At 40.5% G+C, this 23,002-nt stretch overlaps 2 protein-coding genes across 2 annotated transcripts in view; one reads left to right on the top strand and one right to left on the bottom strand.

The window, feature by feature from the left end:
* The window catches only part of camk1db (calcium/calmodulin-dependent protein kinase 1Db), a 23,507-nt gene extending 7,580 nt beyond the window's left edge, over positions 1–15,927 (top strand). The window contains exons 2-11 of the mRNA XM_069528107.1: positions 4,956–5,087; positions 6,460–6,534; positions 8,046–8,184; positions 8,519–8,645; positions 8,898–8,973; positions 10,228–10,340; positions 11,366–11,444; positions 12,170–12,257; positions 12,556–12,718; positions 13,713–15,927. Of these exons, the coding sequence (XP_069384208.1) occupies positions 4,956–5,087; positions 6,460–6,534; positions 8,046–8,184; positions 8,519–8,645; positions 8,898–8,973; positions 10,228–10,340; positions 11,366–11,444; positions 12,170–12,257; positions 12,556–12,718; positions 13,713–13,864 (1,144 nt within the window). The 3' untranslated portion in view covers positions 13,865–15,927. The remainder of the gene's footprint in view (positions 1–4,955; positions 5,088–6,459; positions 6,535–8,045; positions 8,185–8,518; positions 8,646–8,897; positions 8,974–10,227; positions 10,341–11,365; positions 11,445–12,169; positions 12,258–12,555; positions 12,719–13,712) is intronic.
* On the bottom strand, positions 14,036–23,002 carry ucmab (upper zone of growth plate and cartilage matrix associated b). Its single transcript, XM_020108061.2, has 5 exons — positions 21,808–23,002; positions 21,621–21,683; positions 21,426–21,521; positions 17,358–17,456; positions 14,036–17,256 (listed from the first exon to the last, which is right to left on the bottom strand). The coding sequence occupies exons 1-5, from the start codon at positions 21,863–21,865 to the stop codon at positions 17,159–17,161; spliced, it is 414 nt and encodes a 137-aa protein (XP_019963620.1). The 5' UTR covers positions 21,866–23,002; the 3' UTR covers positions 14,036–17,158.

Below are 23,002 nucleotides of genomic sequence, written 5' to 3'. Positions count from 1 at the left end.
AACTACAACTTTAAAATGCTTCACATTTTCATTTGATATTTTCTATTTAATACTTTTAAGTGTTCTGTAATGATTTAAATTCACAACCTTAACTTGAGTAATGGATCCATACTGAAACAAAATTAGTTTATTGAAGGTATATAGGCTTTGTATGTAAACCAATAAGAAACAGAAATAGCAGGATAGAAAACCAAAGATTGAGATAATTTCGGCATAGTTACATCTTAATGTAGTTTTTCCAGGTTTTAACAACACATAAAAAAACGTAATGCCATTAGATGTTGGAATTGGCTTCAATAATCCTGTATCACCGAGATTACACTGAAGCTTTTCTTTACTACTTAACTAAAGGATCTTAACAGTTCGTCCACTGCCACTAATAAAGATTCTTTAGATCAAACCCAGAGAAGCCCGATAGTAAACCTAAGGAGCCAGTATTGTGATTGTGTAAGTATTTTCCAGATGATGCTGATGAGAATGACTCTGAAGTTAACTTTGAAATGTTTTGTCCAGCTGATGGTAGAGTTTACAAAACTGAGTAGGCAGAGTTGTTTATCTCAGTCGAGCAGATGGTGCTGTGACGTCTGTTTAAAAAAAGTGTTTTGTGTAATTTGTAAAAACGATCTGCTGCCAGTACAACTTTGTGAAGAATCTCAGCTGAAATGTACAAAAGTGTGTGATTTGTCATTCCAATCATCCAGTATCTGTCTGTATCCACATTGTTCACAAACTTCATGCAGCAGATTATTTGCACTGATCAAATCATGTTTCAGATTGAAGGGCGACTCTGAGCACTGCGGGTTACACCGACAGCAGCTCCACCTGGATTATCAAATTCCGACTTTTCCTCTCCATGCATTGTGTAACGAGCTGCTGTAATGCATTTTACAGTAGATGATTCAATGTGATTACTCAGCAGCACCACAATACACAGACCGCTGCTGAATGTCAAAAAGGCTGCCTCAGTCGCAGACACCCCCACCCCCTGAAAAACACACTTCCTCCATGGAGAGCACCCTGCATTTTCATAATCTCAAGTGATGACCAGCTGAGGTCAAAGCCTGAAACTGTTTCTGGAGGATTCTTAAAAAACGAGGCTCCGCACTCTTGCATCTGCAGCATCAGTGGCGGTTTTCACAAAGACATCAGCCCACGTTCACATATGAGTCAGCAGGTTTGGCTTGGCTGCCCCGCTCTCAAACACACACACACACACACACACAAACACACACACACACAGTGTGATGCTGCTGTGTGATGGCAGACTGACACACGCAGCTCATCCAGGAGCTCTGTGGAAGAACTCTGTCACCACCATCCAGCTTTTCCTCATCACTCAGCTGTGTGAGTCACTGTGCCGAATCTATGGTGGAATCATTTTCGCAGCCATACAATCATCTCTTTTCTCTCATCACTCAGCACTCCCCCAGATCACATCAGGGATTAGTCTGGAGATGAACTGGGTGAGCCAGAAGTCACCTCTGTCAAGGAGGTTATGTTTTCACCTCGGTTTGTTGGCTTGTAAAAAGGATTATGCAAAAACAACTTAACTGATTTCCGCCTCAGGGGAAGGATGCAGCGTGTTCCTGGGAAGAACCCATTTAATTTAGGTGTGGATGTAGATTAACAAGTGGATGCAAGAACAGTTTTTTTAATTTGTACATTTCTGACACAGTAGAGTGCAGTCCCCTTATGAAACCACGTTTAAATTCACTAGATAAGGATTTTTTATTGGGGTCTGCACCAAATTGTACACAATCACAGATATCAGTCCCATTTACATGTCTGTTTTTTTTCTTTCATAAAGGGAAACGAAATATCTTCTGAGAAATCTATGAAAATGTTGAAAAATGCTCTATCTCACAATGTGAAGGAAAGTGAAAAGTAAATTCCTGGATCCACCTCAAAAACTGGATATGCACCAATATTTAATGTGTTCTTTTCCTCCTGACTCACACACGCCACACATCTTTCTTTGCTGCTAATTAGTCCAATAGATTTTGCGTAAACTTTCTTACGAACAAATAATCCACAAATCATGTCAGTCTATGAAATAATAGAACTTTGAGCCAGTAGTGATGTATTCAGTCTGAGCAAAAATACCAACTCTAAAAACTCTAAAAATGAAAAAACACAAAACCTCCTGAATTAAAATCTTCGAACCAGCAAATGCTCAATGTGTTGGCTCAGAAACAACAGAGAGGATTAATCATCTACCAAAGCAGTTGCTGATGAATTTATTTTCTTTATAATGGACTAATCATTTCAGCTCTGGAGTGAAGTGTGATGGTGGTGGATGTGTCACCATGGCTTTTGTGTGTGTATGTATGTGCAGATATAGCATGTGTGGGCGGCAGCGTTACCATATGCACGTCTGTAACAGACATCGCACCTCTTTCTCTTCTGTGAATTGTGAATTGAGCCCGCAGCAGCGTTGTCGAGCCTAATGCACGGAGAGAGGCTCGGTCACAGGCTCGGATTCTGTCATGTTGTCATTCACAGGAAATGACGCTGCTGCTTGTCAATGTGGTGAGCAAAGAAACAGAAATGGTGCGCGAAACCATCCTCCCTGTTAGTTTGCAGGTTTCCTGTGTGTGTGTGTGTGTGTGTGTGTGTGTGTGTGTGTGTGTGTGTGTGTGTGTGTGTGTGTGTGTGTGTGTGTGTGTGTGTGTGTGTCCTGCAGCAGAGAGGAGTGAGCGTGCTCTGAAAATATAAGCGTGCACGGGAGCTCAATGTGCTGGTGGTGGAATTTTGATCTACAATGTCCACACAGCTGTAGAAGTCGGTAGCATGCACTGAATAGAAATGATGCTCATTGTCCTCAAGGCAGCAGCTGCAGTGGGTGTGTGTGTGTGCGTGTGTGCTGTAACAAGCCAGAGAGCAGTGCACCATCTCCTTCACACGAGCCTTTGAGTTTACATATTGTCCCAAATGTCAGAGTGAGGTCGAATTCAGAAGGGCTTTTGCTCCAGGCTCCCTTTAGTTCTCTTTGTTTGCTGTAACGTCTTCCGCCTCATCACACCTGGGGCTGGGCTTTGTGTCCAGGTAGTGTGTGTGTGTATGTGTGTATATATTTGTGTGTGTGTGGTGACTCTGACTGACCCTCTTCGTTCCTCCCCTGCCCCCCGTGTCGTGTGATGGTGGAGTGAGGGATTAGCGTGGATTTGATGGCCACGCTGGGATTTAGCGAAGCAAGAGGCGCTGACTTTAGAGCCCGTCAGGGGAAACTGATTACACTCAGAGAACATAATGGACCTTTTGATGTTGGGCCTGCCTCGCCGTTTGTTCGGCAGTGAATCACTTCAGGTGTCTTTTATTTTTACTGATATGATGCTTCAACTTATAACTGCAGGAGACAGTATGTTTCATATTGTTATAGGTTTTTATTTCAAACATGTTAGAAATAAAAATATCAATATATGCCAGGGAGAAAAAGTCCCAGCTTTAACAACAAATCAGGTCAGAAAAGGGGAAGAAAGGAGTGAATACTTGAGTTCTTCACTTTTCTTTTCATTTTTTATCAAAACATTTTGTGAAATGCCGCAATGCTCCAGCTTTCATCGTAAACAGCTCAATTACAATCAGCAAACATGAACATTCATGGCTCACTGAGAGCAGGTAAGCAAAACTAAAGCAAATGAAGCATTTACACATCCCTGTCTTGCTGTGCTACCTCCCGTCCTCACTCATCCATGTATTCAGTATATTTGCAGTATATTTTTAGAAATGTATTTAATGTTGGATATGTTTTCATTGTTTGGGCTTGTCCTTTATTTTACAGAAAATTAACAAGAGAGCTCAGAATAGGCAATTAAATTATTTGGAATAGAAGTTTATTGGTCCTTTTCTTACATTATACCCGGACAAAACCCTTCATAAACTTTTTGTACACAAAGAATATTTCATTAAAGGTACTGTTGGTAAGTTAATAAAGAAAAAAACGAACTAAAATGGCTGCAGGTAATTGTTGCAACAAGAACAACAGGACTACTATTGCAGAATAAATGAAGAGTTTGAAGAAATGTATCTTAAAACCACAATGTGAACAATAGGGAAAATATTGGATAAAAGGGACCATATACTGTGTTTGTGTCTGTGTAACCCATTACATAATGAAGACCCTGTTGCTGTGCTCATGTCAACACACTTATTTAGCCTGAACATATGAATTAAAGTAAAACTTTGTCAGCAGCTCAGTTTGTGTTTAAAATTACAACAAACAAATAAAATGGATAAGACAAATAAATAAGTGAAAAACTCCACATGGCTTTATGAGTCAAGAAAATCAAGAACTCTACCTCAGATAAGATTTGATTTTGTTGTCCTGACACATTTTGCTGAGCCTACACCGCAGAGCCGTCAGTTCATCAGCAATAATCAGGGATTATTTGAGGTTTTTTAGATCATATGACCTGTTCTGGTCCAGTAACTGAACAAATCAAAACATCAATCCTCTTTTAAGATCTTCACTTCAAACCCTCCTGAGGTGGAGGTTAAAATAAGTGTAATGAAAACAAGAAGTGGGAGGGGGGGGGGGAATCATGCTGCATGCTCTGCAAGATTTAAGGTGGACTGAATGTGGTATCATAGCAACGGAATACAGATTGCTCAAGCAAATATTCCCTTAATTCAGTATTTGTTTTCGAAGGCTCTCGTGTATAGAGACAGATGGCCGAGGCGGACACACTATCTGCCGATCTAAATGGGTGTTTTAAAAGTGTTTGCCATGCTTTTGGCTGCACACGGGCACCGAGCGTAAGCCAGTGCGGATGGCTGTTGGCTTTAGTCAGGGATTTTTGCCAGTTCTCAGTAAATATTCACAATATGCTGTTTGTGTACTCTGGCCTGTCTGGCTCTGAGTGCCTTGTATGTACTCATTCACGATAGGTTTTCTGTGTCAATATTGCCCCAGCGCATGTGAAGGAGGACTAACGTGTCTCCTCTGTCTCCCACAGGGGCGCGTTTTCCGAAGTGGTGATGGCTCGGGAGAAGACCACGGGAAAGATGGTGGCGATCAAGTGCATCCCCAAAAAAGCACTGAAGGGGAAGGAGACAAGCATCGAAAATGAAATCGCCGTGCTGAGGAAGTAGGTGCCGCTTGACTGAGTCTGAGGGGGAGATTGCAGTAGAGGAACACCACTTTTAGAGAAGTTCACCAGTGTGTGCATCCTCTGAGGGGGGAAAGCTTGTAAATGTCTGCTCTATGAGTTGAGATGCAGATGCCACTCAGGCTACATCCAAACTAAATCCACTACATCAACTCTGCTTGTGATACGCCTCACATCCACACTGCTCCTGAATTGTAGAGCTGCTAAAATTGAGGAATTTGGAAATGCTGCTGTTCCTGTTTCAGTTTGAAAACTTTGAGGCTATATTTTAGTCTGGACAAGCAAAAACAGAGATGTTTGCAGACGATGTAGACACTCACAGCCACTTGCTGATTGGGTCTTTCCGGTCCCGACGTAGCCCTCACTGATTCATCAGGCTCCTATCACATGACTCCCCTCAGCTACCAGTGTAGAACGCAACATGAATAACTAATTACAACTGTTGCTGACCTGGTTGTCTTTGTTAACAGCTGTTGTGCTGTTAAATTCTGCATTTTAGAATCCTATAACTGCTGACATGCGTAAGAGACGAGCTATTGTTCGAACAATCTGCGACAATTCTGCCACTAACAACCACATTCTTCCTACTTCTTCCTACGCAGGGTATGATAGGATTGCATTGACAGTAGGTGACACTCCATCCTCCTTCAGGGCCTGATGGGTAATTCCACCAAGGAGTTATCAGTCACTCTTGAAGTGAGCACGCCAGTTGTTGGGTGTAGTTGCCTGGCTACAGTTGCTATCCTCTGACTTTTTCCTTTTTTCCGTCTCTCTTTTCTGATATGTCATTCCTTCTATTTCCTTTCTCTCTTCATTCTTCTTCGTTGTATCCACAACATCCCCAAAACTGCCACTGGGAGGAAGTTGTGAACACTGAGATGCTTCCTCCCTACTCTACCACCCCCACCTTTGCTTTATCAGCTGCACGTCTGTCATCTGCATATCTCCTTGCAGAGGCGTTTTTTTTTTTCTTTCTCTTAAACCTTACATGTTGGTTGCCTGGACACAGACTCCCAGCATTTTCATCCACGCCCTATTATCTCCTTTAGGTGCCCCTGCTGACGAGGGGGTTACTGCTTCATGACTCATTGATTAGCATCCTCCAAGAACAACCCCCTGCCCTTATCTCAGTCACTCACTTAAGATTTTCTCCTTTAGGTAAATGATAAGCTTTGCCGGGTTTATCTTTTGGCAAGTGAAGACACACATGCACAAACATACACGGCGAGCAAAAGAACAAAAGAGAAAAAGAAACAACAGGATTTAAGGGTCATGGTTTTAACAAAAGAAAAGGGACCTGATTAAACAAACAGAGCAAGCAAGTGATTTTATTTTCTCCTCCCTCCTCCAGGATAAAGCACGAGAACATAGTGGCTCTGGAGGACATCTACGAGAGCTCAAACCACCTGTACCTCATCATGCAGCTGTAAGTACATCGGCTCACCTCTTTGTTTGTGTAGGGCAGCTCTTTGTTTGTCCTGTCAATTTAAGGTTTTTGCCTGAAAAAGCATCTTGTAAAGTCCTCGAGGTATTTCTGCCCTCATCTGCACGTCTGAGTTGATACAATGATTTCAAAGAGGAATGAGTCTTGGTGGGAGATTTATCGTATTACACACAAACAGAGGGACCAAATGATGTTGCAGATGGTATTGTTGAACAATAAAAACTATTAGTTTAGTGTATTCACTCTCGTAATGACAGTTGATTCAGGAGAGGATTACGATATGTACCATAAGTATGACGCTGGAGCCATGACAGAGTTAGCTTAGCTTTACTGATGACTGGAATGATAGGTAAACGTTTGACCAACTTTATCAAATATACCTAAATTTGAATTGTCCCATTGCATCTATATCTATAGCAGGGGTCACCAACCTTTTTGAAACTGAGAGCTACTTCATGGGTACTGAGTCATATGAAGGGCTACCAGTTTGATACACTCTTCTGAAATAACGCATTTTCTCAGTTTGCCTTTAATTATATATTATTATTAATGATAAATGATTCTCATCTATGTGAAGACACTGATCACGTTAATGATTTCTCACAATAATAATCAACAATGACTTAACAAGGTGGGAAACAGATAATATCAACATTCAACACTTTATTTCTATTAATCTCAGCAATTGTTTAAATGTTCAGATGATCACTTCTACATTTCATAAGACAAATGTCCCATTTTCACTAACCACTGACAAACCCTTTTAACAAATCATAGTCAATAGTCAACTTCAATATGAGAATAACAATTTGACAGTATAAAAAGTAAATAATTACATTTAATTAGAAACGCATATCAAATTTTAGACACAGCTCACTGGTGAGTTGTGTTATTTTTAGAACAGGCCTGCGGGAGACTCATGCGGTCCTTGGGGGCTACATGGTGCCCGCAGGCACCGTGTGGGTGACCTCTGATCTATAGTGTGATAACAAGCTGAGGTTTTAGACCAGCTTCTTCATTACATGAGTCACTAAACTAAAGATCTGTCACACACTTGTTCCAGGCTCCTCACAGACCACCATCTGGATGAAAAAACAAATTCTGTTTGGTGCTTGTACCAATTTCACAAGTTACATCTGTGTTTCCTATCCAGGTTGTACGGTGGAGGAGAGGGTCAAAACAAAAGCACATTTCACAAAACATAACATTTTAAGACACACTGCAAGATTTTAAGTGATAATATAATAAGTCATTGTGATTTACAGGAGCTCATAGGCAGATTTTGTTCTCAATAGACAAAGCCAGTGTAGCTGTTTGCAGCATAGACTGTAAATTAATAGGACGATGCATCTCCACTTCCTCCAATTGTCAGTTGCCTGCCTTTTTTAAACCACTTTGTTATCACTGATTCTGATTAGTGCGACATAAATGAACTTCTTCATCGGATTGATTATTGATTTAACCTGACTGTTGTTTTCTGTGTGTGCTGGCAGTGTGTCTGGAGGTGAGCTGTTTGACCGCATTGTGGAAAAGGGCTTCTACACAGAGATGGATGCCAGTCGACTCATCCGACAGGTTTTGGATGCGGTCAACTATCTGCACTCTATGGGCATAGTGCACAGAGACCTCAAGGTATCAACTGTATTTAATATTCACAGTTCCTCACAGAATCACCTGCATTTGTTGTTGAGGACTTTTACATCTTACAGAGAAGAGAAACCCCTGTCATCTAACCTGTGTGAGTGACTCAATAACTCTGTGTGCTTCACAACCTCAGTAAAAGTGATGAAGCCGTCTGGATGAACTGTAAAACTTCACCAGACTAATAAATCCAGGGGGGTTTTGTTTCACATTTTGTCTGACGTCTTACTGTCTGGACGACTGAAATTAATCCACACAGAAAAAAACCCAGAAGCTTGACAGACGAGCTCAGGCCCAGTGTTTGACTCTTTCTTTTTGTTTTCAGCCTGAGAACCTGCTGTACTTCAGTCCTCATGATGAGTCAAAGATCATGATCAGTGACTTTGGCCTCTCCAAGATGGAGGGAACAGGTGACGTGATGGCCACCGCCTGTGGGACTCCGGGATACGTGGGTGAGGATGCCCTTTGAGCTTGTCACTGTGGTGGAAACTTGCTCTGAGATAATTAGCTGCTCTAGTTGGCTAAACATGATCTAATCCAAGTAGCCATAGGTTAACCTCCGCCATCTGCCACAGGCCAAGCAGCAAACATTCACATTTGTCTCCAGCCTCTTTGTCCTGGTGAATGGAAAGAATCTGTTTGCATTGGTCGCTACACGAATGTTAGTGTTTCTGACCGTTTACAACAATATTTTATTCTTCCAGCTCCTGAGGTTTTGGCTCAGAAGCCCTACAGTAAAGCTGTGGACTGCTGGTCCATTGGGGTCATCGCTTATATTCTGTAAGTGCTTCATTTAAACCATAAATAGATATAATATGGAAGGATCTGAATCTTGTATTCTGCATTTGAACATTTTAAACAGGAAACCTTGAATCAGAAACATCCAGGAAAAGCTGACTGAGATGAAAAACCTCTTTATCATGAATTTAAAGTTATAGATGATCATCAGAAAGTGGATAACAAGATCAGAATTGAAAAATAATAATTCTCATACTACACAATGATTCTAAGCAGGTTTTTAATACATGTATTAAATCATGTTAGTTTAGTGACACCAACGCCGCAGTTTGATTGACAACCAACATCCCACGTTCTTATTTCCTGTTTGTATAAAATGGTTAAATAAGTCTGATATTGTGCTGATTTATTAAAACAGTACATTCTGATGAGAAGTTTATTGTATGGATTTGAAATACAGCTAAATGTATTAAATATTTTGCTAATTCTTACTGTCTTTAGTTTTTGCAGGTGTTTGATTGTGAATCAAGTTTTGAAGTTTTGAAAGCCTTAGATTCAAAGTAATGAACATCAACAGAGTGTTAAAAGGTTCATCCTTTGGGAACCATGAATGTGTCAAAGAAATTCAACCGCTATCATGTGATCTTCACCAAAATGAACAGACCAACTTTTCTCTGGACCCACATGATAACGTGGCTAAAATTGTGAAACACATAAAAACAGAAGTGATAATCACCGGTGCTCATGTTTCTTACACAACCTAAAAAGCTTTTAGTGGAAAGTCTTGCACAAAGCCACTAAACTAATTAGATAAATTGGTGGTTCACATTTGCAAAAAGAAAATCCCAGGTCTCATTTATCCACTTGTCAGGATGATGAGTTTTAATGCTATGTACGTAGTGGAAGAGTTTCTGAGGCTCTTACAGATAATTCTTCTGTCTTATGATCATTATGGAACAATTTTATTCTGTTTCACAATCAGGAGACAGCTCAAATGTACAGGGTTAGGGTTGTGTTATGGATTTATGTTGCATATCTGCAATATGCATGTCCTGTTTTTTTCCATATCATATGGAAGTGAGTGTTTGTCCCATTTTTTCCCTCTTAGACTCCATGTAGTCTCTCTAATCCCTCTGAACCATCTCCTGTTGCATGCTGTATGAAATCAAACTGCCAGTAAATGAGATTAGGCCCACAGCAAATCCTTTTAGATTTAGGTTAAAGTTTCTAACACCAGCTGGATGAAAGTGCTCACAGAGACTATCATTGTGCAATCATCCATCTTCATCTCCTCAGGCTTTGTGGTTACCCTCCTTTCTACGACGAAAATGACTCAAAGCTCTTTGAGCAGATCCTCAAGGCAGACTACGAGTTTGACGCACCGTACTGGGATGATATATCCGACTCTGGTGAGCTACGTCGGAATTTGTGTTGAATATGTTATAATAAATTGTAACACCTCTGAATCACAGGTCCTGCAGTTTCCTTGTTATTTCAAGGAAGCTAATTTTAGTTTGGAGCCCTGAACCTGACAGTAAACAATCAAAAAAAGAGAGAAAGACGTCTCTTAATCTATAATCGTGCAGGTGGTGTCAGTGTCCCAACCACTCACCTCGAGGGGGCGATCAAGATGATTTGGCTTCACTTTTGGGGAGCTGTCATGGCGTTCATCTTTTTATTCAGTCCATGGTACAGATTAGTGCAAATGGCAGAGCTAAAATAACTCCAGAGCTTGCGTGAAAACACTGTTAGCATTGCTCAGCTGTAATAGCAGCCAGTTTAGTTCACAACACTTCAGCAGTCAGGTCATGTCACACACACACACACACACACACACACACACACACACACACACCCACAGTCTACCAACTAACAGCAGATTACAGTTTTAGCAGCCATAGGGAAAAGAAAGCATAAAGCTGTTTACACAACATTTTTATAATTGAGCTTTTAAGTTTTTGTGATGTATTTATGCTAGTTTTTATTACCTGTTATTATTTTCAATCAGGTTTGTTGCTCCATCGTCAGCAACAAAAAAATCTTACAAATAGATTTGGGAAAAGACAGAAAAGAGTATTGTATTTGTTGACGTTTGATGGACGATTCCACTTAAATGCAGAATGACTGCAATAATAATTGTCTCTATATATTTATAGATTAGTGCCAAGCTTATAGTTCAACAGATTTTGATAAAATAATTCCCATAATTCATTTGTGTTACATGGATCTCTGATTTTCAGTCATCTATTTATTTATTTTTTGGTTATATTAAGGAAATTCCTGTGGAAATCTGCCATCGCTCATAAGGTTACACATGGCATTTCCTGCTTCCTCTTAAGTCAAGATGAATGTTTTTATAAATCACAAGGCTTTACAATCTGCACAGTATACAACTTCCTGGATGTGCTCATGACCCTTTCGATTGTTTTCATAGCCAAAGAATTCATCAGCTGCCTAATGGAGAAGGACCCAGAGAAGAGATTCACGTGTGACCAGGCCCTTGAGCACCCCTGGTGAGTAACCAACCGCGACGCAATGCGCCCCAGCCAGACAATCACAGGGAACCACATGTCCTGGTGTAATTCAACAGCAGAATGGCGCAGATAGCCAGGCTTGTGCTTTTGTCATAGAGAGCATGTCCTCCCACTGTCATCTGTCGCCATGGCTCCGAGCCGCGAACCCACCACCGCTCGCCACCGGCAGCCCTCGAAGAGAAATCTGCTGAATTAATGGCTGCCAATTAGCGACCGGTGTCCTGAAGGATCCTTAAAGAATGTAGAAGCTTTAATGAACAATTAGGATGTCTTTCCAGGCCTGAGCTGGAGGTAATGAGAGCGAGCTGCGAGCAGCGTGGGCTGCTGTCTCCGGCTGAAGCAGCCAATATGAATACGTCTGTTAGCCAGTAATGGGTCTTTCGGGGGCTGGGCAGGTGGTCTCTTTGATACAAATATATGGCTTGTGACACCGGTAACAAGTGTTCGCAACAGAGAGGAATGGGTTTCATTGACAAGGAGATATTATGATGAATGTGAGAAAATGTGATGCTGTGATTGAGCTCCTGCAAAAACACATTGCCCCATCAGTCAAACATTATTTAGGAGGATGGAAATAAGTGATGGGAGCAAATAGGAAAACAGCATGACGATGGATTCCCAGGTTATAACACATACCAATATAAATCAGTTGTGCAATGCCGTGCTTGTATGTGTGAATTAAGGGACTTGACTGTAATTTTCAGGATTGCTGGAGGCACGGCTCTCTGCAAGAACATACATGAATCTGTCAGCCGACAGATTCGGAAAAACTTCGCCAAAAGCAAATGGAGGGTGAGTACTATATGTTGTCAATCTCCGAAAGAAAACATATCTCAGGATGACGCCGGGGTTGATTTGCCTGCTGCACCCCCCCTCCCCTGAATACTCCAGAGATTTCTGTGTTGTTGTGAACGCGTCTGAGTGGAGAATCTCCCGCTGCGTTGTACATGTGTGAAAGGAAACCTCCAGAGAAAGTCTGGACAGAATTCTCCAGACATCCTCGGGAGGTCATGTCTGAAAACGGCTTTTCAGAGATGCAAAGAATCTGTCTTTGGTATCACACTTGTCTGTTTACATTCTCTCCTCACAGCAAGCCTTTAATGCGACGGCTGTGATCCGCCACATGAGGCGTCTGCAGCTGGGAACCAGCTTTGGCAGCAGCATCTCCAGCGACAACTCTGTGTCCAACCCCCAGAGCCGAGCTCCAGCCAAGAGCCAGTCTGTGGACTGCGCCCCGCTCTCCCCAAAGGACTGTGAGTGGCGCTTCAGACGCTCTCTGTAGATACGGACGTGTTCAACTTCTTAGTGCTGCACTCAGCTCAGCTCTGTTCTCTCTGCTGCCGTCTCCATTAAACTCACTGGCAACTGTTTGAAAAGCTCTTGAGGTGTCATTTTCAGTCCAACAGACTAAACTGGGTTTGAGATGATATGTTTGAGTTTCTGGTGAGAGTTTAGTTTAACATGAGAGCTTTTAAAAATCAAGCTCACTCAGTAGTCACTGGATCTCTGTGCTTCAGTGGTGAAACGATTAATTGATGAATCAGAAGGTGATTTGCAGAAAATGCATCAACATTTAATCAAACAAAACATCACATCAGAATACGTCACTTTGGAATTTTCACCAGTTTCTCACTTTTTATAGACTTATTTGTTTATAAATTGATAGATTTAATTGATCTTAAATCTTATGGCAAATGATAATGATAATGATCACTGGTTACAACTTTTGTGTCACATTTGAGCTTGATGAAATATATATATATGACATAGGCCATAATTGACAATTTACATGTGTAAGAAATGAATCTCCAGGTCAAAAGCTTCTTTCAGAGCTTACAGAGATATCAATAAATTTTTGTCAAATCAGGGATTGGTTCTGGAGACACTGTACCAAGATCTACCATAGAGGTTTTGGTCCATTGGCCCAGATTTATGTTCACTCCCCATTCACTGTATGTATTGATTAACATTTGCTGAAGTCCACAGTGCCCAGCCTTTCAGCAATTATTTGTTTTCTTTATAAACAAAAGTATGAGAGACATTTTTGTTGAAAGATTTATATCTTCAGTAGGAACCAATGGGCTCTGTGCTGCAGAAAGGCCAGTGAAGTGGAACATAATGAGACATAGGATTTGTTGAAAAATAATTAATAAATAATCATTTTAATTTTAACTTGAATCTCTGCTACTTTTTATACAAACTTAAGTTAATGATAGTTTCTCATATTGCACATATTCTGTCCCATAGGTCCTCCAATAGCTCCTCTGCCATCTGCGGTTAAAGTGAACAATCAGGACTCTGACATCCCCTCTCCTGTACGAGAGGAACCATCTGTGGTGGCCGAGCCGTCACGGCCCCGACCCTCCACCGTTACTGTCATTCACACTGGGACTAAATGACGCCAGGTTCCGCGGGAGGTGAGCTGGGAGACCACGGAGCTTTGAGACAGGATCAAACCATCCCACGCCTCGTGACTCGATGTCTTCGCCCAGTTTGCCAATCCCGCGGCCTCCCACTTGTTTCTGCCAAACACGGGAGGAATTTAAGGAGCGTTTGTTTCAGCTCCATTTACCATGGCTGTGAGCCCGCCCCCCTCGATGCCTGGCTTCCCACTGTCATACAGACCCCGAAGTACAGAGGGGGAGAAGTTAAGCAGAAGTTGTTGAGGGAAGCCATGTTCAGGCTGCATCATGGTTGGACCAACAACCTGCTGGTGTGCAGTGCCACACTAAAGGGAAAACTCTTCACTGAAGTTGCTGTCATTTCTGACTGAGCGTCTTGAGACTGGACGCTCCTCTGTATGCCTTGTGTAAATATCCTGTCTAGGACTATACTGTGGAGTGATAAGTGAAACATAAGCTTCAAGTTGTGGTGAAGTAATCGTGACATCATCTGCACTCTGAACTTCTCGTCGTTTTTTGACTGCTCGTTCATTTGCTGTGGTATTTGCTACAATGGCTCAAACGGTCATGACCCCCAAAAGTGGTGTGTAACTTCTTCGCTTTAAAGTGTGTGTGTGTACGAGAAACACAAGCAGGCTGTGGTCATGGGGTGTGAACGCTGAGGGTGCAGCCGCGTTGCACTAAATGTATCGGATTATTTATTTTCTTACATTACGACTTTTCTAAAAATATCACTTTGAGAAATGTGTAAATGTAAAAAAAAAATTCAACTGGACTGAAAAGTTATGGCTTTAAATGATAAAGACACAATATGTGATAGTTGCTTATTTGTAATCACTGTTATGTTTGATTGATTATTTTTAACGTGCATGTGAAGTCCTCCTCGACCACAGGAGGGCGACCACGTGTTGTCGCTCTGTGAGCAGTTCTCAGGGATGTGCTCCGACATGAATCTGTCCAAAACACCAGACGCTGCTGCTGAGGAAGGTGAAAGAGCTGAAAAGACAAACCCTCCTAATCCTGCATGTTATTCTAATGTGTCACTGGGTTTGTTTATTACATCATTACTAACATATGAGCATCGTGTAACTCACACTGAATGGATTGTTGCCCCAATGACAACCTCGAATCGCATATTTAAAGAACTTTTTCGTGTTCACATTCATGTCTGGACTTATAATTAATTTGTTTATAAACAGATTTCAGTTTTTCCACTTTCTTCTTGTTGCCCTTGTTATATTGAGGACATTTTTGTCAAAATCATTCATTCCTCAAGTCCACCATTACTCCAAATCGTGCATAATATTCTAATGTGCCATTGAGGCTGACAAATGTTTTCGTCCCTTAAATCCATCATTACTAACATATGAACATCATGGAACTCACACTGAAGGCGATGTTTCCTCAATGAAGACCTTGAATTACAGATTTAAAGAACGTATTTGAAGTGTGAATTCATGTCTGCAGTAAAAAGAAAAATTGACAAATGAATGCAAATGTATCAAATTTGCTCCCATGGCAGAAGTGTGCGGTCAGTATATTGTACAGTTGAGTGGTGAAAATATCGTGCTCTGCTTCCGCTCATGGAGTGTCTGGTCTGTAAACAGGTCACTTTCTCTCTCTGTGTTTAATCACTGTGCTTTCATACCAGCCTGTTGAATTTAGCAGAAAGACTCGTTCTCCTGCTCTCTCTCTCTCGCGCTCTCTCCCTCGTTCACACAGAAAAGAGAAGGGGTCTGTCTTTTTATTGTCTCTGTGGATCCTCCATTTTCCTACGAACGAGGGAGGAAGAAAAGGAACCCTACACCAGAACATGCCCAGTATCAAGGGCTACGCCATCTTGAATTATTAAAAAAATGTTGGATAGTGAATGTGTAAATACAAATCTCAACCACACAGTTTGCTTGGGTCTTGAGTGTTTATTTTTGTCTTCCCTCTCAAAAAAAACCACCAAAAGAAAACATCAGATGGTGCATTTAAAGCCCCTCAGTATGCATGTATTATATATTGTTCTGTGGAGTTGTAGAGATTCATGTATTAAAAAAAGAGGCTTGTTCGTATGTGTCGTTGGTTCTTTGACAGAGAGTAAATTTCAAGTTAGTTAGGGTATGTACACATCTCTTATATAGAAGTTATCATTTGATATGCACAGAATATATATATATATATATATATATATATATATATATATATATACAGACCTGGAAAAAAATTGAGACCACTGCAAGATAATTTGTTAAAATAAATGAATATTTATCCTGCAAATTTCAAAGTCAACAGACTCTGGAATGCAGTGGAGTACATCTTTTCTTATTTTTTTGCAGAGCTGTATATAGATTTTCAAATAATTTACTTGTTTATTTTTATGTCATTACAAGTGAGTAAATATGAACATATGTGAGTATAGGAATTTTGAAATTGCCCTATATCTATTTAACTCAGTATATACTTTATGGCTGATGTTTAAGTTTGTTTATTTTAATGTTAATTGTATGAGAATTTCTTATACATGTTGCAGTAAAAGACTTCATAGATATGTGGCCTATAATAAGATATCTGTGGTTAATGTTAACATTACTATTCTTAGAAACACATCCGCATGATAATCCTGAAAAGGTCTATTTGGGTTTCTCAGAAACATTTATTTATAAAAATTACGTATATGGGCTTTAATTCATCTTAAAAATACATCATTTGACTTTTCACTTGAGTTTCTTTCAAGTGGAAATCATGGTTCCAATTCCTGAGATGTGACTATTTGCTGGTTGTCTTTGTCGACTAAACAATAATTGACTGCCTTTGCTTCGGGGCTGTTTGTTGGACTGAGCATTTCACACAGTTTTCTGACATTTTACAGACCAAAAAACATTTCAATTAATCATGAATAGAAACACTTAATCAATAATGAAAATAATTGTTGAAGCCCTGAAAAAAGGAATAACTACTTGTTCATGCATCCTCCATAAGATATCAAACACAGAATATCTGCTTAGGTTACCACTTCAATAGTTTTATGCTCATTAGTTTTTTTTTAGATGTTTAGAAGAAGAATCTTTATTATTGCTTTTATACAATAAGCAGTGATGTCAGAGGGAGGCCATGAAGAAATAAAGCCAATATCAGCAACACAAGGGTTAAAAAGGAGTTCAAACATTTCATTCTGTGCTTGATCTTTTCACTCTGCAGCTGTCAGGGTCTGTGGTGACAAGCATCACTGTGTAGTTCAAGACTTTTCTTTCTCTTTTAAGTATTGGTTTCCACAGCATCACATCTCTTCTTTCTCTCTGTATCTCAGGTGGAGTGACGGTTGTACTCGTGGGGAGGATGCATCCCGTCGTAGTGAAACTCCCTCCACTGCTCGGTGCTCACTCTGGTCCTCTCGTCTTGCTCTGGAAGATTAGAGAGGATTTCTGGCAGATGAATGAACTGGATACTTTGAATGAACCCATATTCCTCTGCTGCATGCATCAGATGTAAGGAGTTCACGTACCATCGTGCTCCTCCTCAGCGTAGTTCTCAAACTCGTTCCTCTGCTCCTCGTGAAACTCTCTTCTGCGCTCGTCTGCAGCCAAAACCAGCCTCTGCTCAGCTGCAAGCACAGAGGAGGAAAATATATCATATCATGTCATGTCAAATTATATCATATCATATCATGTCATATCAATAATACAGAAGTTAATTGTCATCTGTCCTTTGCCTAGAACAGCCAAACAAGAGAGCACGGGTGAATTATTTTAAAATGTAGAGAAACATCAGAAAATCATTGCAATTCTACATATTATGTGTTTGTGTTAAGAAGGCCTGACATGGACTTTTTTTACAAGGTAACGAAGGGAACAAGTTAGAACCAAACAACATTGATCCTTAATTAATCAATCAATCATAGCAATGTAGAATTTTGATTTTAATTAATCGAGTCAAATTGTTTGAGGAAATGTATCGAAAAAATTGTGATTGAATAAGATCAAAGAATCTGTCTGTTCATCCTTCAGTTTTATCATCCCTCAAAGACGGTGGATTTGTTGCTGGGGAAGCACTTTGAATGGACATTTAACTGCCCGACCTTCTATTTACCCATCAGTTTGTAGTTTTTTTTTGTAACAGCACATTTGTCACATGTGAAAACATTTAAAGAGAGCGAGACATCTGATGACTGCTACAAAAATATTTCTTTATTTGACAAAAAGTGCAATATTTTACTCTGAAATGTCACGAAGCAGAGGTCACAGGAAATGGAAATACTCAGTTACAGAACTGTCCATCCCTGGAAACTAGAATGGCATTCAGAGAGATCCAGATTTTTATTTGGATCTGCACCAAACTCTTAAAAGATCTGTCCCTTAAACATGCCTGATTTTTTTCCATCAAGATAATGAATTATCTTCTGAAAAATCAATGAAAATGTTGCCCTACCTCCCAATGTTAAATAAAATGAAAAAAATCCTGGATCTACACTAAAACTTAAATGTGTTCTTCTTTGGGTCCACCCATCCCCTGAAAACCTTTTGAGTAGTTTTGTGTAATCCTGCTAATGTGAGACAAATGCAAACAAAAACATAACCTGATTGACTCAGCTGCTAAAACTGCCACAATTTCAATTCAACAAGTGGAGACAAACAAGCTGAAAACAATAACATCACTAAACTGCAACCCCACAAAATACCACAAAACTGAATCAGTGAATGTGGAGAAACAAAGCTCTGGTCTTCATACAGCTGGCATGTGTGTTGAAGCTGTGATTCATGGATGGTGATTGTATCCAAGGCTGACACACAAAACCTGGATCTCTGAGTGATGGAGAGAGGCTAATGACTCATGTCTCATCTTTTCATCCTCCATAAAGATGTGTGTGGGTAGAGAGCAAAGCCAAGGGAGAGGTTCACGGTTTCCAAGGCAAAATAAAGGACTGTCTCTCTAAACCCACCAGGTTTATTTAACTCAGACTGCTAAAGCCCAATATTACCTTCAGCTTTAAATAAGAATGCAAGATTGAGGATTTTGCGGATGTTGTTCTTCATCCTAAACATTGGAATTATTTTAGGACAATAAATTGTCTTAAAAATTTTAATTTATGGACAATAAAAAAACCTCTGCAGCAAACAATGATTCTTTCAACAAACTGGAGATCTCAGTATTGTTTTAATACTTTTATGAATCATTTGAGCTTAAAGAGTTAAAACTTGGTTTAAGTCTCATACAGAAGTGAGGCTGAGGACTCTGGGCGGCCATGTAACCTCTGAGCAGTGAGACTGGACACATGAAGAAGACCAGAGGGCGTTTAAAGTAATCATTATGTCGAGTGTGGGCACGCTAGTCTTGCTGACTGCAGTAACATTAGAAAGAGCCATTGGCTGAGATTGCAGAGGTTCCAATTCACCACGCTAACCTTTTCCAAAGTCTGGTCTTGACATTTGACCTTTAGCCAGGATTCCCTACACAAGTCTGTGCATGAGCTCATGTTGGGATTTCAAACCATTTGGTTGTATGCACATTTGAAGGTTTCAGGTTCACAGATTAATTGCTGGTGAGTATTTACTTGCAGAAGAAAGTATATTTAATAGAACTGAGGTAAATTGTATATTACTTTTGGTTTGGTGTCCCCTGTAGATGTTGCACAGCAGAGTTAATCAGTTAATCAGTTATTTTCTTCTTGTGATGCATCACAACTCCTACAAAAACCCCAAAGTCAAGGAGCCTTTCTTTGGAGTCTTTTGTCTATTATTATAAATTGTATGTCACCTTATCTACCCACTGAAATAACTATTACAAATATCAAATATTTTTCTCTACAAATTTCATCTTCCTGAAAGAGTGATGTTGTGCTTTTGTGTCATTAAGCAGCAGGAGAGTGAGCACAGTTTATTTCTCTCACTTTTTTACTTGGTGTCTCTCTCACCCCTCTCCGCCTGCGTGTCCGCACATTCCACGTCCACCTCCCAAACGCTCACCCACTCACTCGTCCATCACTGCATTCTCTGCTTAGTGCACAAAGTGTCTTGTTGTTGTTGCCGCATGCACACAACCCCACAGTCTGTTACACAACTCCAATTCATAGCACCAGTGTGTGTTCCTGTACTTATATCTTTGTGAGGGCCATTTTAAGCATAGACCCTAAAGAGTGAGGATATTTATGAAAAGTTAGGACATTTTGACCAAGTTAAGATTTGGTTTTAGGGTTAAGGTAAGGGTAACAATTAGGTTTAGGTTAGGCGTTGTTTGGATGGTTAAGGTTAGGGTTAGGGGCTAGGGAATGTATTATGCCAATGAGTGTCCTCACTAAGATAGAAGTGCAAAGATGTGCGCGTGTGTGTGTCTGTGGGTGTGTGTGTATATATGTGTATGTGCGTGTGTGTGTGTGTGTGTGTGCTCTCACCTTTCTGTTGGTAGAACTGTACATAACAGAGCTTTTAAGCCCCCTGAGAACTTCAAACACTGCACAGCATGTGAATTTTCACAAAACTTTTTAGGAAAATATTGACACATCTATTCCAAACTGTGTGAGTCTGTGTGTGTGTGTGTTAGAGAGAGAGCTCCATGCTGCCCTGTGGCTCCTGCTGTAGCCTCCAGCAGAGGAGGAGGCCGAGCTCAGACAGGTTGGAGGTGGTTTCTGGTGCAATCATTTGAACTGCTGGATGCCACAGACAAACATTAAGTCCACAATAAACCTGTTCTTCTTACTGTCAATTCAGACTGCAAAGGATCTGAATTTTAATAAGTCATTTAATTTATTACTGAGCAGCTAATTTAAGTCTTTCTTAAAACAAGAGATAAATCCATGACTGGGGTCATAATATCCAATACCACCTGTCTCTGTTATCATATCAGTTCTATTAAGAGATAAAAAAAATCATTAAAGGGCATTAAAAGTTTCTTTCAGTTCAGAATTTTGTTGGTACTTGTACAGCAGTTTGCCCTCATTTCTATTCATTAAAACTTCCTCAAATATGCAAACATTTACGAGGAACAATGGATTTATTGGTTTTTAGAATTTTGTATAGGCACAGTAGTTGATCCAAGCCACTTTAAATGTGCCAGACTAACTTTTATTTTAGCAAGCTGTTAAATTATCTATTAAAATTTCAATAAATCAAACAATATGAATGAAAAGCAGGTGAAACGTCAACATTTCTTAAACCTCTTTGGAAGATTTTTTTGTTTTAAGTTGTAAAATAAATGTCAAGTTTTGTAAACAGGTGTGTTGAATCAAAAACTGTTCACTATTTCAAAGTCATATTCAGTTTTTCAATCAGAACAATTTTAAAAGTCATTAGTCATTATTACACCGGATTATTCAATTTCCTCTTCAAAACGTAATTCTGAAAATGAGACTAAATGACTTACTAGGATAAATGGTTTCTTGTGAGTCATCAGTGATAGCATTATTTGATAGTACAACATGATGACGTCCATTCTGGCAAATAACAGTGTGGAAATTAGTGTGAGAGTACATCTGATGAATGTGTACTTACATTGTAAAGAACAGATGACCACACACACACACACACACACACACACACACTCATTTTGGCTGGCCATTAACAACCTGAAGTGAACTCACCGTTAATCTCATCCTGGGACTTCGCTCCCCGTCTGCTGCGTCTCCTGAAGAAGTTTGAGGCATCGGCCTCCTTCATGAAAATCCTCTTGAGGAGACCTGCAGTGGAAGCAGGAGGTTGTTCAGCTGACAACATGAAGGGATTAAGACAGATTGAGGATGTAAGGATGGAGCAGTGCAGCTGGTGCAGCTCCTCACCTTGTGGATCAGTAGTGTTGCTTGTGCTGCTGGGCACAGCTGCAGAGTCGGCCTCTGGAGACACTGGGTCAGAGAACAAAACATGAATGAATAAAAAGCTGTTATAAGTGTGTCTAAACCTAAAGAAAAAAATCCATCTCCACAAATTCAAAAACCCGAATCCAACATTCTTCTGCATGAGACTCACAAGAGAGTGCGAGGAGCACGGCGAGGAGAGCCAGGACGGTTGCATACGTGCAGGACATCTTTAGCTCTGGGTCTCAAGTGTTGAGGTACATGCAGTGGACGACAACGGGAGGGAGAGAGGTGAGTGAGATGTGAGTGAGAGAGATAGGGAGGGAGCCCCGAGGATGATTGAGAGCTTGTCAGAGGAGGGAGGGAGCGACTGAGCAGTTCTGATAAGAGGATGAGTCCAATAAACTGGAAGCAGCTGAAGATTCAATTCTGACTTGATCATCTTATTCTGCTCTTTTGATCACTCAGTCATTGCACTGCAGTTACAGGAAGTGAGGTGACACCATATTTGGATCTAACATTTGCTTTGGCCAGGTAACATGGGCCTCTGGTGGCCTGTTTTTATAGTTAAAAATTGGGGCACGCTACTGAAATTACACAACAGGTTGGACATGAACAACTTTTGCCAGACAGCAAAAAACACTGACATGTCTGAGAAATCAAGTGACATGCAATAAACCTGGGCCCAGAACCAGAGCAGGGTCTTCTTGCCAAACGTCTCCTCCGGCTGAAGTGGGCACCTCAACAAGGCCGTCTTCTCTACCACTGTGTAAAGTTTTGCCGGAAAGTATGCAGCCTTCTGTTTGCTCTGGTTTTTTCCCTCTTGGATTCTGGCCGTAGCCCCAGAAGAGAGTGAATGTTTAAATTGTTTTGTGAGGCGATCTGAAGGTGGAGAGATTGTTGCTCAGGGAGAGTTTGAGAAAATGTGAAGGGGGAATGTTTTGCTCAGGTAGATGAGGATGGAGGAAAATCACTTTCATATGCACCAAATTAATACGCACCTGAAGTGAAATAGGACAGTGAACATAACAGAGTCTTTTTTAATGGACAATGCTATGTTTGTCTGTTTGATTACATTTGGTGGGATGTTAGAACAGTGTCTTAGTAAGTGATGAGTTTTTGTCGTGGATCTGGATCCAGAACTTTAAAATGTATTTCTTAACATTGCAAGAACATGTTTTGTTTACCGTAGTGCTCAGTACAACCCAGAGTCAGTAGTACAGGGGTGTGGTAGATGTGTAGTAGTTTTACTGAAAGGTGGTGAAACTAGTGTTAACTCTGCAGAGAAGAGTGTGTCTTTATTTACAATCTGAATCCTGCTCACTGGAAATAAAACATCACAGTTTGATTGCAATGTTGGTACTACA

The sequence above is a fragment of the Paralichthys olivaceus genome, chromosome 7 (genome assembly GCF_024713975.1).
Source record: "Paralichthys olivaceus isolate ysfri-2021 chromosome 7, ASM2471397v2, whole genome shotgun sequence".
NCBI lineage: Eukaryota > Metazoa > Chordata > Actinopteri > Pleuronectiformes > Paralichthyidae > Paralichthys > Paralichthys olivaceus.
Note: the sequence above shows the minus strand (reverse complement) of the source record. Positions and strands in the feature narration are given on the sequence as shown.